Source organism: Rhincodon typus, chromosome 1 (genome assembly GCF_021869965.1).
Source record: "Rhincodon typus isolate 14 chromosome 1, sRhiTyp1.1, whole genome shotgun sequence".
In the NCBI taxonomy this organism is placed as follows: domain Eukaryota; kingdom Metazoa; phylum Chordata; class Chondrichthyes; order Orectolobiformes; family Rhincodontidae; genus Rhincodon; species Rhincodon typus.
Window position 1 is genome coordinate 47,680,568 of NC_063332.1, and position 15,505 is coordinate 47,696,072.

At 43.6% G+C, this 15,505-nt stretch overlaps 1 protein-coding gene across 1 annotated transcript in view; it reads right to left on the reverse strand.

Annotated features, from left to right (window-relative positions):
- ca9 (carbonic anhydrase IX) overlaps nt 1–15,505 on the reverse strand; it is a 103,340-nt gene that overhangs the window by 37,339 nt on the left and 50,496 nt on the right. The window contains exons 7-8 of the mRNA XM_048605280.1: nt 8,206–8,363; nt 2,471–2,600 (exon numbers count right to left, since the gene is read on the reverse strand). Of these exons, the coding sequence (XP_048461237.1) occupies nt 2,471–2,600; nt 8,206–8,363 (288 nt within the window). The remainder of the gene's footprint in view (nt 1–2,470; nt 2,601–8,205; nt 8,364–15,505) is intronic.

The following is a 15,505-nucleotide window of genomic DNA, read 5'->3' on the forward strand; positions in this document are numbered from 1 at the left end:
TTTGTTCTTTTCCTTTTCCCTGGTGAATCTGATCCCAGTGAGGGTGTTGTTTATTAGTTCGTGCGTCTCCTCTAGTCTGGTCCGTTCAATAATGACGAAGGTGTCGTCCATGTAGCGTATCCATAGTTTTGTTTGGATGAGTGGAAGGGCCATACTTTCAAGTCTCTGCATCACTGCTTCAGCTTTTAGTCCGGAGATGGGTGATCCCATGAGTGTCCCGTTGACCTGTTCATATATTTGGCCGTTAAAAGTGAAGTGGGTGGTGAGGTATAGCTCCAATAGCTTCAGCATGTCATCTGTGGAGATGGTGTCACAAGAACAAGACCAACAGTGGCTCAGTGGTTAGCACTGCTGCCTCACAGCACCAGAGATCCAGGTTCCATTCCATGCTAGGATAACTGTCTGTGTGGAGTTTGCACATTTTCCCGAAATCTGTGGGGTTTCCTTTTGGGTGCTCCAGTTTTTCTCCCACAATCCAAAATTGTGCAGGTTAGGTGGACTGGCCATGCTAAATTGCTCATAGTATGCAGGGTGGGTGGATTAGCCACAGAAAATGCAGGGTTACAGGGATAGGGTAGGGGGTGGGCTGCTCTTCAGAGGGTTGGTGTGAACCCAATGGGCTGGATAGCCTGCTTCACATTGTAGGGATTCTACGGCTCTATGTACAAGTCTTCAGCTCACAATTGCTGCCTTTCTATCCCAAGAAAAAAAAACTTTGTTTAGAAAAAAAGGCCATTCAGAAGATTCAATTTAAATCTTATTTAAATAATAAGGTGATGGATCACTCAAGACCCAGAACAGGTTTTTTCTTTTAGTAATCGTTAGAGTGAGACATTCAACTTATTATTTTGTGCTGGATTCAAGTGTGGCTGTTCCCAGGTATTAAGCCACAGAATAGTCTCAATATTTTTAGTAGTGTTAAAATCCATGTCTGGGATAGGTTATTGGCACAATGCAGCTGAAATTGCAGAGCCAACCCAGCAGACACTTCCTTGTTGTTACTTTCAGAGTTGGCAGTGTACTCCCTCTGGAAAATGATTAGACACAGTGCCTGAATCATTACATTTTCCAAAGACCTGCTACAGGATGGTACAGAGGCCTATGAGCTCACCTGCCTCCACATCAGGCTGTGAAATGACTAACATGAGCGTTCAAACAGAATCGAGACGTAAAAGATAAAATTTGTAAATACCTAATATAACGACTACAAAGATAACTAGATTTGGCCGGGGTTGGGAGGGTGGAAAGCCATGCTGGAACACGGGTGAGAGCTCATGCTCAGAGTGAAAGGACCAAATTAAGCTAAAGTTTATCAAAAGAGGCTGGAACATTCACCCAGATTGAGAAAGACAGAGAAATTCAGGGGAAAACCCTCACCTCACTGGTGAGAGTGCCTTCTGGAGTTAATGTTTATCAAAAAAAAAGAGAAGTAAACTTGTAGGACCTAAGAATCATTTTTTTAAAAATTCAGTTGTGGGACATGGACATCACTGGCTGGCCAGCATTTATTGCCCGTCCCTAGTTGCCCTTGAGAAGGTGGTGGTGAGCGGTCTTCTTGAACCGCTGCAGTCCACCTGCTGTGGGTTGACCCACAATGCCCTTAGGGAGGGAATTCCAGGATTTGGATCCAGTGACAGTGAAGGAATGGCGATATATTTTTAAGTCAGGATGGTGAATGGCTTGGAGGGGAACTTGTAGGTAGTGGTGTTCCCACGTACCTACTATCCTTCTGCAATTACTTCGGATTGGTTCCGGGAAAATTGAATGACGATATAAAGGATATGGTTGAGAGTACACATGTGGGATGGGATTTTTGGTTGTGTTAAAAAGTGAAAAGGGGAGATTTCTGATCAATGGTTTAAAGATATGTAATGCTTAAGTGATTGCTACCTAAAAGTCTTAAAAATTAAATCTTGTCTTGTCATCTTTTCAAACTGGAAGTTCAAATTTCTTTTTTAAAGGTGTTATTGTTCTTTTCAGGGATTGTTACAATTCTTTTAAAACAGTAACACAAGTATACAAACTACACCTATAACTTAATATAAAAATATAGTTTGCAATGTTCAGAATTTTCCTCACACATTATATAATTAGCAAATATGTGTTCAGATAAATACTCAACAAATACAGTCCATTGATCTCTATTTTTCTCATTCTGTAATTGAGTCAAAACAAATGTTAATCAAAGAAGAAGTGCTAACCATTTCTTAAATCCTTAAATTTGAGTCAACGTCTAAATTATCAGAGTCAGAAAACTTCCCCCCCGAGTCAGAAATAACTGTAAAATGGCAGTTAGGAGGAAACCTTTGGGATTCTTTATCAGAAGTGATTAATTTCTATCTCATATTTTTCAGATCATTCCCGAAACCAATGAGTAAGTTTCAACTGACCCGGAAATGATCAGAACTGAAAGGCAAATAGAAAGAGCTGAAAAGCAAAAGATGTAATCGTCAACTAGTTACTCATTTACCTATTCTTCTTGATGATGTTAGTGATGAAAAGGAAGCAAATACAATCCTTCTGTTGAGTGGCTGAACCCGCCTAAAATTTGAATCCAATGTGCGATGGCCAGTCTTTAAGCTGGTCTTCAATTTATCCAGCTGAAGAAAGGACAGGGTAGAGTTTCAGTAACCATTCAGATTAATTGATGGAAAATTCACTGATTTGATACAGATTTCAAATCAGCTATTACAATTATCCGTATAATAGTTCATAGTTAAACTTATGCACAATGCTCCAATATCGTAGTCTTTAATTTATAGAACAGAGAGAATACATTGTCTTATTGTGGATTCCACAGGGATAATTTTAACACTGAAACGCAGTTTAATTGCAGTCAGATGAGGTAGAAATTTTAAAATCTCGAACTCAACCTCACCCATGTTCAACCACTTGAGTTTAATGAAGGCGGTACAGAGAGTTTCACATTTAAGCTTTAAAAAAAATTTTGTTCAAGGATGTGAGCATCACTGGCTAGGCCAGCATTTATTTCCCTTCCCCAGTTTGCCCTGGAGAAAATGGTAGTGAGCTGCCTTTGTGAACCACTGCAGTCGGGTGTAGGGACACCCATGGGTGTTGTTTTTAGAAGGGAGTTCCAAGGTATTATTTTTCAGGAGGAGGTCTAGCCAGATCATCCACTTGGCACCTCTGGCTGAAGGTGAATGCAAATGCTTCAGCCTTGTCTTTTGAACTGATGTGTTGGGCTCCCCCATGGTTGCAGGTGGGAATACTTGTGGAGCTTCCTCCTCCTGTTTGCTGTTTAACTTCATGACTAGAGGTGGCAGGACAGTACAGCTTAAATCTGATGCATTGCTTGCAAGATCGCTTAGTCTTATCTATTGTATGCTAGTTCTGCTGAGAAGCCCTTTGTTATATCTTCGCCAGGTTGAATGTATGCCTGCTGCTGACCCTTGGTTGTGCAGTAGGGGTATACATTCCGGGCCATGAGTTGAACTGTTGAATTGCGGTTGAACATAATACTTTGATAACCCACAGCTATCATAGATGCCCAATTTTGAGTTGCTAGATCTGCTTGAAGTCCGTTCCATCTACCACGCTGATAGTACTACACAATATGTAGAAAAGAGTCCAAAAGATGTATGGCTGTGGCCACTCTTACCTACATTGTCATAGATAAACCACTTGATAATCTGCAGCAGATGTACTGGTGAGGGCAAGTGAAATATGTTTTTCATGTTGATTCCCTCATCAACTGCTGCAGACATGGTCTAGCAGCTATGTCCTTAAGGATTTGACCAGCTTGGGTCAGTAGTGCTGCTGCTGAACCACTCCTAATGGTGGACTGAAATCTCCCATCCAGAGTATTCTCTACGCCTTGTCACCCTCAGTGGTTCATCCAATTGGTGTCCAATGTGGAGGAGTTCTGATTCATCAGCTGAAGGACAGTGGTAAGTAATAATCAGTAGGAGGCTTCCTTTTCTGATGAAGGGTCTAGGCCCGAAACGTCAGCCTCTCTGCTCCTATGATGCTGCTTGGCCTGCTGTGTTCATCCAGCCCTGCACCTTGTTGTCTCGGATTCTCCAGCATCTGCAGTTCCTACTATCTCTGATTCGGCTTCCTTGCCCATATTTGACCTGGTACCATGAAATTTCATGGGACCCAGAGTCAAATGGTTGAAGACTCCCAGGGCAAAGCCCTCCCGATTGTAAACCATTGTGCCATCACCTCTGCTGGGACTGATATACCCAAAAAAGGTCCTGTTGGTGGTGTGTGGGACATTGTCTGCAAGGTTTAATTTAGAAAGTATAATTTAATTTAGTCAGGTTGTTGCTTGACTAATCTGAGAGAAAGCTATTTCCATTTTGGCACTAGTCCCTAGATGTTTGTATGGAGGACTTTGCAGGCATGACAAGACTATTTTTGCCAATGTCATTTCCAATACCTAGATCAATGCTGGGTGGTCCATTCAATTTTGTTGCTTTCTATAGACTTTGTAGTGGTTTGACACAACTCAGGGGCTTCCCAAGCCATTTCAAATGGCAATTACCATTGCCATTTGGTCTGGTAAGGATGGCAGTACTCCTTCTCTGAAAGGAAGGAAATTAGTGAATCATTTATTTTTCCAACACTTATTATTAAGCTAGTTTTATATTTGGATCCATGTCCTCAGAACATCAATCTGGGTTGCTAGATTGCTAATTCAACAACATTATCACTAAACTATGACCTCCCCACCCTATTAGTAGAAGGCATATGGTGCAGTTTAGGTAAATCCTTTTTAAGACTGGCCAATTGAGTTTGAGTTTTTGGGCCCTTTGAGAAACTTGGCAGCTGATGGTAGGTGCCAGAGTCAGGGCACGGGATCAGACCCTTTAGTCCAACTCGGCCACACTGAATAAGTTTCCCAAAGTAAACTAATCCGTTTTCCTGTGTTTGGTCCATATCCCTCTAAGCAATTCCTATTCATGTACCTGTCTAGATGTCTTTTAAAATGTTATAACTATACCTGCATCTACCACCTCCCCTGGCAGTTCACTCCACATACGAACCACTCTCAGAAAATTGCCCCTCAGGTCCCTTTTAAATCCTTCTTCTCTCACCTTAAAATTATACCCATTTTTCACACGGTGAGCGATTAGGAGATCATCATTATCCAAGAGAAGGGCAGCATGGTGGCTCAGTGGTTAGCACTGCTGCCTCACAGCACCAGGGACCTGGGTTTGATTGCACCCTCAGGCGACAGTCTGTGTGGTGTTTGCACATTCTCCCCGTGTCTCTGTGAGTTTGCTCTGGTTTCCTCCCACAGTCCAAAGACGTGCAGGTTAGGTGGTTTGGCCATGCTAAATTGCCCATAGTGTTCAGGGCTGTGTGGATTAGCTGGGTTATGCGGGATGCTCTGAGAGTTGAGAGGACTTGTTGGGCCGAAGGGCCTGTTTCCACACTGTAGGGATTCTATGATAATGAACTAAAGATTTTTTTTCAGGCTACGGGAACTGGCAGGGGAGTGACATTAGCTGAATTGCTTTTGTACTGAGCTGAGGCAGACATGATGGGCCAAATGGCACCTTTCTGTGTTGTAACCTTCTAAGAAGAATAATTATGCAATGGCTCCTCCTTTCAGCATTTTAGACAGTGCTGGTGTGTCCAATTATTCTAAGTTTTCTTGAGAATTGGGTTCCAGTGGGGTCATGGGCTAGAATTCAGCCCTGGCATTTGGATCATAACTTCTGCTTATTGGGAATAAGGATTTGTAATTGAGAAGATATCAATCTGGCTGCAAATCCTATGGCTTAATTCCATAGCTCATCATCCTTGGGCCTATTGAGGCTCCTAAGAGGGCAATTAATTTGCCTATGAGAAATTTAATCCATCTTTGCTGCAATTTTTTAAGATGATAGGGAGAAATGAAGCAAGATTTAACCATAACTCTTCACCCATCAGGAGGCTCACGCCCCCAGTTTATACCTCCTTCTAATCGTACACCCTCCACACTGTCAGCTCTCTAAACTGATCCCCTCATGCCACTCCATCATTGTGGTCTCCCAACAGGGTCTGCCGAAAATTGTGCGAATCACTTAAACTCTGCGCGACATCTTTTATTCTTCTTTGCAATTTTGTTGTAGTTCCAGCAGTGGCCACTGTGCTGTTTTGGCACTATTGGGCTTCCAGAGCCTTCCAGCCAATCAGACTGACTGGCAGCTGTCTAGGGCAGGATTTTCTTCTTTGCTGGGGGCACAAGCCCCATTTTGAGCCAATTAAGATTGCCACAAGTGTAGACATTTTTAAACAACCTGTTCAGAGATGTTACTACACATCTCTAGAGTAGGTGGGACTTGAACTTTGACCTCCACGTTCAGAGATAGGGACACTGCCAATGCGCCATAAGAGCCGTGTGTGAGATAATAGTGGGGCATCCAGATTACTGGTTGCTGTGGTTGGTTTGCTCGCTGAGCTGGACCGTTAGTTCGGAGACATTTCATTACCCTGTTGGGTAATGTCATCAATGCGGCCTCCGATGAAGCGCTGTTGTGTTTTCCCAGCTGGTATTTAAACTCTGAGGTCCATTGGAGTTGATTATTTCATTTCCGGTTTTCCTTCACAGTGGTGTATATATAGGGTCTAGTTCTATGTGCTTATTGATGGCCTTCTTGGTGGAGAATCAGACCTCTAGGAATTCCCGCACTTGTCTCTGCTCGGCCTGTCCCAGGATCCTGATGTTGTCCCATTTGAACTGGTGGTTCTCCTTATCCATGTGAATGGAGATGAGTGAGTATCGATCGTGTCTAGTTGGTGTTCATGTATTCCTGTGGCCTGTTTCCTTCCTGTCTGTCCAATGTAATGTTTGTTGCAGTCCTTGCATGGAATTTTGTATATCACGTTGGTTCTGTCTGTAGTGGGTAGGGGGTCTTTGGTTTGAGTTAGCAGTTGGCATAGGGTTGACATCGGTTTGTGTGCTACTCTGATGCCCAATGTCGTAGGAGTCTTGTAGTCAGTTCAGATATGTTCTTGATGTATGGTAGCGTGATGAGTGCATCAGGACATGCAGTATCTTCCTGTTGTTTGTGTGATAGGCACCAAATTCCATGCAAGGACTGCGGCAAACATTACATTGGACAGGCAGGAAGAAAACTGGCTACAAGAATACATGAACACCAACTAGCAACAAAAAGACACGACCGATACTCCCTCGTCTCCATTCACACGGATAAGGAGAACCACCAGTTCGATTGGGACAACACCAGGATCCTGGGACAGGCCAGACAGAGACAAATGTGGGAATTCCTAGAGGTCTGGTTCTCCACCAAGAAGGTCATTAACAAACACATAGAACTAGACCCTATATATACACACTACTGCGAAGAAAAATTGGAAAGGAGGTAATCAAGTCCAACGGACCCCAGAGTTTAAATACTAGGCGGGAAAACACAACAGCACTTCATTGAAGGCTGCACTGATGGTGTTTCCCAGTAGGGTAATGAAACGTCTGCGAACTAACGAACTAGCTCGGTGAGCCAACCAACCACAGCATCCACGAACCAAGCTACAGATCTACTCAAAGACCTTAGAGATAACTGGTTGGCGATGTCCCAACCGACTCTGAGGTTGTTGGATGCTGATCCGTCTCCATGAAAAATCCACCCCATCATGATGATTGGTCCCCAGCTTAAAACAACTGATAATTTAGCACAAGGTGGAGTTACATGGACATGCGTCAGCCCCAATTTTCTTCCATCAGTCCGGACATTTTGTCTGGGTGAGAGGGCAGGCTGGATTTGGACCTGGTTGACTTGAGGAAGACAGTCTGACTGGTCTGGCGGAAAGCCCACCTCAGGGCTCCAGTGCTGAGCTCAAAGTTTAAGAATAAACATGAAAACATAAAACATTGCTCCTGCTCACTCCCCCTCACCCTCAGACAGTACTGTTACATTAACATTACTTATTGTTGCTAAACTAGAATTTTAAAAGACAACTGTACAACATTGAGAGATAATAATAAAGAAGAAAGCATATATTACTGAAGCAATAAGAAGCAGGAGTAGTCTATATGGTTCCTCAGTCTATTGCACTGTGACTTTTTCAATCTGTAACCGTTAGGCAGAAACCTGTATCAGATTCCTCAATGCATACCGTGCACAAACTTTCCACTCATTATTACCTGAAGATAAAAGAGGCATTGACTGACACTTTGACTTTAGTGCTATTTCACTATTAGTTAAACTACCTCTCTGGTAGTTGCAGAAGTACCTGTGCTTGAGAAATGAGGACGGTCTCGTTGAATACTGTCCAGGTAACTGTCTGAAAGCAGGGTGGCGTTGTCAAAGATCCATTATAGCGGAAAAAGCGGTATAGCTGACTGGGTAACAATGTGTTAATGTCAAAACCAGGAATTTTTATAGTAGCACCTACAATGAAATCAATGCAAAACAGTGGGTTCTGTGTAGAGAGCATCAAAGAAAAATATAAATATCAGAAACTGTCGATAAAAATCTGAGAACAAGTCAAAGATAAGCATTTATTTTATTACAGTAATTGCCTTAAGTACTTTAAAATGATTACTTCAACCTCAAATCAATTCATGTTAAGAATGTTTTTAAGTTACTCACATCAAATTAACTTAATCTGTTTGAAAAGATTTAAAATACGGTTTTAAAATGCTATTTTAAATAAATGCCACCTCAGCCACATTTTAAAAAGTGAGAAATAAACCTGTAAAAGGACTAAAAGAAGTACACCACATTGGACCAATGTTATAACATCTTTTATCCAAATCACATACTGTCTGGAATTGGAAAACTTCAATTTTGCATCCAATTTCCACCCTGCCCTCACTTTCACCTGGTCTATCTCTGACTCCTACCTTCCCTTCCTCGACATTTGTTTCCATTTCTGGGGATAGACTGGCCACTAATATCCATTACAAACCCACTGACTCCCACAGGTACCTGGACTATACATCCTCACACCCTGCTTCCTGTAAAGATTATCCCATTCTCTCAGTTCCTCCGTCTCCATTGCACATGTTCAGAGGAGGCCAACTTCGACAAGGGAGCCTCCGAAATGTCCACCTTCTTCCTCAACCGAGGATTCCCCAGCTCCATGGTTGACAGGGCCCTCAACTGGGTCCAACCCATCTCCCGCACTTCTGCCCTCACCACTTCTCTTCCCTCCCGCAACAGCGATAGGGTTCCCCTTGTCCTCACCTACCATCCCACCAGCATCCAGATCCAGCAGATCATCAGGCGCCATTTCCGCCACCTCCAGCAAGATGCCACCACCAGACACATATTCCCCTCCCCTCCCTTGTCCGCCTTCCGCAGGGACCGTTCCCTCTGGGACACCCTGGTCCACACTTCCTTCACCCCCAACACCCCCCCACAGCCCTACGGCACCTTCCCCTGTAACCGGCGAAGGTACAACACCTGCGCATTTACGTCCTCCCTCCCCAGTATCCAAGGGCTCAAACATACCTTCCAGGTGAAGCAACACCTCACCTGCACTTCCAAGAATCTAGTTGACTGCATTTGCTGCTCACAATGTGGTCTCATCTACATTGGGGAAACAAAGCGTAGGCTGGATGACTGCTTCGCAGAGCATCTACATTCTGCTCGCAAAAAAAACCCTGAACTACCCACTGCCTGCCACTTTAATGCACCAACTGTTCCCTGACCAACATGTCTGTCTCCAGCTTGCTGCAGTGTTCCAGCGAAGCTCAACACAATCTAGAAAAACACCACCTGCAGCCCCCTGGACTCAATAGCGAGTTCAATAATTTTAGGGCCTAAACTCTCCCATGCCCCAGCCCCCTACCCCACACACCAGGCCTTGTTACCACATAGCCTGCCATTACGCACTACCTGTTATTAGACACTAATAGTCCCCATTAACAACTATTCACCCTCACAGCCTGATCGTTATCAACTCTTTGTCTGTCCAACTGCTTTTCTCTCTCTGTAGGCTCTATCCTATCGTTTACTCCCTAGCCCATCCCCGTCACCTATTTTCTGTATATAAACTGACGTTTTCCCAGCCACCATCAGTTCTGAGGAAGGGTCACCGGACCCGAAACGTTAACTCTGATTTTTCCTTCACAGATGCTGCCAGACCTGCTGAGCTTTTCCAGCAACTTTGTTTTTGTCACATACTACTACGTCCATTTTATCCCTGCCAGGTTTCTGAGCAGCTGTGGCAAGTGCTGAATGGGAGGAGCTAACTCCTGAGATTTAAACACATCCTCAAAACTCTTTGTGCTTTGGCCCAAAATATTGGGCATTAATCAGATTTCTGCAAGGAAGGGGTGAGAGAGTGGTCAAGAACAAACAGGAGAAGAAAGTTAAATGAGCAAGAACAGGAACTGAGAGCCAGGAAGAAGAGACATGACATCCAGAAAAAAAAAAGAGGAAGTGCAAGCTTTCTTCACAGGAACCACAAGAGAATCAGAGTCCAGTTCTGCCATAGGGCAGTACGGTGGCTCAGTGATTAGCTCTGCTGCCTCACAGCACCAGGGACCCAGGTTCAATGCCACCCTCAGGTGACTATGTGTGGAGTTCGCAAATTCTCCTCTTGTCTGCATGGGTTTCCTCTGGGTGTTCTGGTTTCCTCCCACATTCTGAACATGTGCAGATTGGTGGATAAGCCATGGGAAATGCAGGGTTACAGTTACAGAAATAGGGTAGGAGTTGGATCTGGGTGGAATGGTCTTTGGAGGGTCGGTATGGACTCAATGGGCCAATTGGCCTCTTTCCACACTGTGGGGATTTAAAACTTGGATACATTCCCAACAGTTGACAAAGAACAAAGAAAATTACAGCACAGAAACAGACCCATCGGCCCTTCAAGCCTGCGCCGATCCAGATCCTCTGTTGCCTATTTTCCAAGGATCTGTATCCCTCTGCTCCCTGCCCATTCATGTATCTGTCTAGATACATCTTAAATGACACTATTGTGCCCGCCTCTACCACCTCCGCTGGCAACGCGTTCCAGGCACCCACCACCTTCTGTGTAAAGAACTTTCCACGCATATCTCCCTTAAACTTTTCCCCTCTCACCTTGAAATCATGACCCCTAGCTACTCACAGCTGGCTTAAAAACCAGAGTTAGAAACAGCGAGGAACAAATTCCAGCCAGAGCTCTTGATATAGGAATTAAAATATATACACAATATATACTCTACTTTACAATAACTTAGAGATGCTATAAATCTAAGTCCCAAGGAACTTTGCAGGAGTGTTATAGAACATAAGAAATAGGAGCATCTGGCCCACTGAGCCTGCTCCACCATTTAATAAGATCGTGGCTGATCATTTTGCGGACTCAGCTCCACTTATTTGCCTCCTCGCCACACCCTGTTTAAAAATTTATCTTTGCCTTTAAAACATTCAATGAGATACCCTCATCTGCTTCACTGGCAGGAAATTCCATGGATTCACAACTCTTTAGGTGAAGAAGTTCCTACTTAACTCAGCCCTAAATCTGCTTCTCCTTATTTTGAGGCTATGCCCTGGTTCTAGCTTCCCCCGCCAGTGGAAACAACCTCCATGCTTCTATCTTACCTATTCCCTTCATAATTTTATATGTGCCCAAAAGATCCCCTCTCATTCTTTTAAATTTCAATGATTACAGTCCCAGTCTACTCAATCTCTTGTCATAAGCTAAACCTCTTTATTTTGGGATCCACTTAGTGAACATCCTCTGCACACCCTCCAGTGCCAGTACATCCTTTCTCCAGTAAGGAGACCAAGACTGTACACAATACTCCATTTGTGGCCTCATGAGCACCCTACACAGCTGCAGCATAGCCTCCCTGTTTTTAAGCTCCATCCCTCTAGCAAAGAAAGGCAAAATTCCATTTGCCTTCTTAAATACCTGCTGCACCTGCAAACCAACATTTTGTGATTCATGCACAAGGACACCCAAGTGCCTCTGTACTGCAGCATGTTGCAATTTCTTTACCATTTAAATAATAAGCCATTTTGCTGTTGCTCCTACCAAAATGGATGACCTCACATTTACCAACATTGTACTCCATCTGCCAGACCCTTGCCACTCACTTACCCTATCTATATCCCTCTGTAAACTTTCAGTGTTCTTTGCACACTTTGCTCTACCACTCATCTTAGTGTCATCTGTGAACTGACACACTACACATGGTACCCAACTCCAAATTATTCATGTAAATTGTAAACAATTGCAGTGCCAACACTGATCCCTGAGGCACACCACTAGCCACTGATCGCGAACCAGAAAAACACCCATTTATTTTCATTCTTTGCTTTTATGACACCAATACACGAGGAGAAATCAGAAAAAAATGAGCAAAAGCCTGGTTGGAAACAGTGTTAAGGAGCATCTTAAAGAAGCAGGATTGAGAAGCAGACAGGTCTATACAGAGGATTCCAGATATCAAAGCTTTGCCAACTGAAGTAAGGCTAACAACTGGCTCAACAGGTCACAGTGAGAGGAGGGCAAATATCCGAGGGTCACGGGTCTGGTGGGATTATGGAGATAGGAAAGGTGGCATGGAAGGAATTGGCAACAAATTTGAGACTTAAAATTGAGGCACTTCTTAACCGGGTCCAGTCTAGATCCGCAGGCATATGATTAAATGGAACTAGCTGCAATTTGGGACATATGCATCCGCGTTTGGATAATGTCAAATTTACTGAGGGCAAAACTTAGGCTGAGAGAGTCTATTGGAATTTTCATCTTTAGATGTGATGAATGCATGGATGAAGGTTTGAGCAAATGAATTGAGACGATCATCATAGAATCCCTACAACGTGGAAAGAGGCCATTTGGCCCACCTAGTCCAGTGACCCTCTGAAGAGCATCCCACCCTTCCTATCCTATTGCAGTAACCCTACATTTCCCATAGCTAATCCACCTAACCTAAACAATCCCTGGACACTATGGTAAATTTAGCATGGCCAATCCACCTAGGCTGCACATCTTTGGACTGTGGGTGGAAACTAGAACACGCAGAGGTGACAGAGAGAATGTGCAAACTCCATACAGACAGATGCCCAAGGGTGGAATTGAACCTGGGTCCCTGGCACTGTGAGGCAATGGTGCTAAACACTGAGCCACCGTGCCACCTGAGACAAGGGTATAGTTGAGCGATGTTACAAAGGTACAAATGGGTAGTCTTAATAGTGGTGTGGGTATTTGCCTAGATGATCATCTCAGTCAAACCTAATATGAAATGTTAGGTATGTATACTTTGCCTTTAAAGAAGTTCTCCTATTAAGGACTCTAGAACTTAGGTGTGTTTATACAATCTTGTGAATTTTCCTGTCAGTCTGCTGAGTCTGCAAGCTGCACACACAAACCAATTGCAATTTGTTTTAATGTCATAAATAAACTAATCCACAGAGTTAAGCAATCCTTGATAAACATTTGATTCTTAGACCATTAACATGACAGGAAACAGACTGATTCAGAATTGCCAAGGGGACAGATGGAGTCAATGGCTGTGGAAAAGTTTCTTTAGAGAACTGGAGGAAGTTTGCGAAACTGAAGATGATGGCTGATGATTTACAGATAATTGGGGAGGTTAGGGGTGGAAGTGGTGATGGCATCAAACTAGGTGTACTTATAGAAACATGACATGTTTTATGGTGCTGTGATGGACAGCATGCAGCAGTGCTTGTAAATTTTGAATAGAATCATATTTAGCTGAAGTCTGAGTGGGAATTCTTCTTGGGAAATCAACCGAGTAAACAGCAAGCATCTGAACAAGAAGGAAAAAACAGATTGATCTTTATGGAAACTCAATGCCCTTATCTGAAGAGTTCTTTATGTGCAGGTTAACATGTTATCTGTCATATTATCACTGCTGTAATGCTGGCATTTACTATCAGCATTCCCAACAACAGTGTTCTTAACATCAAACTGCTGAGACACACAGGCAATGGTGCATGAGTAACACTAGCAAAAGAATATGTTTGACTCAGAAACTGTATCAGTGTATTGGCACATAAACAAAACATAGCAAATTTAGTTCCCTTTCTCCCACCTATTCCTTTATCAGACATCCTGTCCACTTCGACCCAGTTTGGCCTATGACTGACAGTAAGCCCTGACAGCACAAAGTCTGCTCCTATGATGCTGCTTGGCCTGCTGTGTTCATCCAGCCCTGCACTTTGTTGTCAAAGTATTCCTTGTTTCTTCAACCAGTTAGGAAACTGTGCCTTTATGGGCAGGATTTCCCAGTCTGTTGGTTGGCCAGAGTTTGAGAGAAGAAATTCTGTTTTTGGAGTGCACGGTCCTACTCAATAACCCCTACATATAATTTTACCCTTCTGCTTATTTAGGGCCTCAGAAAAAGATTTGTCTCTTAATCATTATCAGCAGGAAGGGAATCTTGCCACCATTCACACAAATGACTCAGTCTGTGGGAATGAGCAGCCAATGCACCAAAACAGGTTGAAACACGGTTGCAGAAATGTGCAGGCCTTGCCAAAATTACTGCAGAATAATGGCCCTGAATTTCCATGGGGGTTTCTACAGATCCCTGGGTTAATGCTGATGAATGATCAGCAGAAACTCCAGGGGAATTAGCATCAATAGCTGAAAAATAAATTTACTGGTCTTGAATTCTCATTATAACTTTATATTGTAATTAATGGCAATACAATTTGATGCAATTGCAATTACGAAAAAAAAGTATCCTGGGTAGAAACTAGATAGATGGTGGTTGTTTTGCACAGAGCAGAGAAGCCTAATGGGAGATCTGACTGAGGTGTACAAAAGTTCTGAGATGCATGGGCTGGGTAGATAGGGAGAAACTAATCCCCTTTGCAGAGGGGTCAATAACAACGGGTCACAGTTTTAAAGCTAAGGAGCAGGATGTTTGGAGGGGATTTCTTTTTTTTAAGAATCCCTACAGTGTGGAAACAGGCCCTTCAGCCCAACAAATCCACACCAACCCTCAGAGCGTCCCACGCAGACCCATCCCCCTGTAACCCACCTTAATCTGCACATCCCCAAATGCTACAGGCAATTTAGCATGGCCAATCCACCTAGCCTGCACATCTTTGGAACGTGGGAGGAAACCCTCACAGACACGAGGAGAATGTGCAAACTCCACACAGACAGTCACCCGAGGGTGGAATCGAACGTGGGTCCCTGGCGCTGTGTAGCAGCAGTGCTAACCACTGAGCCACCGTGTTGCCCACTTTTGCGGTAATGTTTTAGCACCCAGAGAGTTGTGGGCATCTGGAACTCTCAACTTGAAAAGGGTGGTAGAGGCAGGAACCCTTAAGACATTAGAGGGCAGCATTCCAGACCTTGGGAAGATGAGAGCTCGGTGCTACACAAGTTGACAGGGAAAATGGGCCCTTAGTACATTGATACTGAATGGAGTCAGTATTTACAAATGGATTTACTGGCTGGGGAAAATGGCGCTAAATGAATATTTTTGTCAGTATTCACACAGGAAAAAGACAATGTTGTCGAGGAGAATACTGAGATACAGTCTATTAGACTAGACGGGATTGAGATTCATAAGGAGGAGGTGTTAGCAATTCTGGAAAGTGTGAAAATAGAT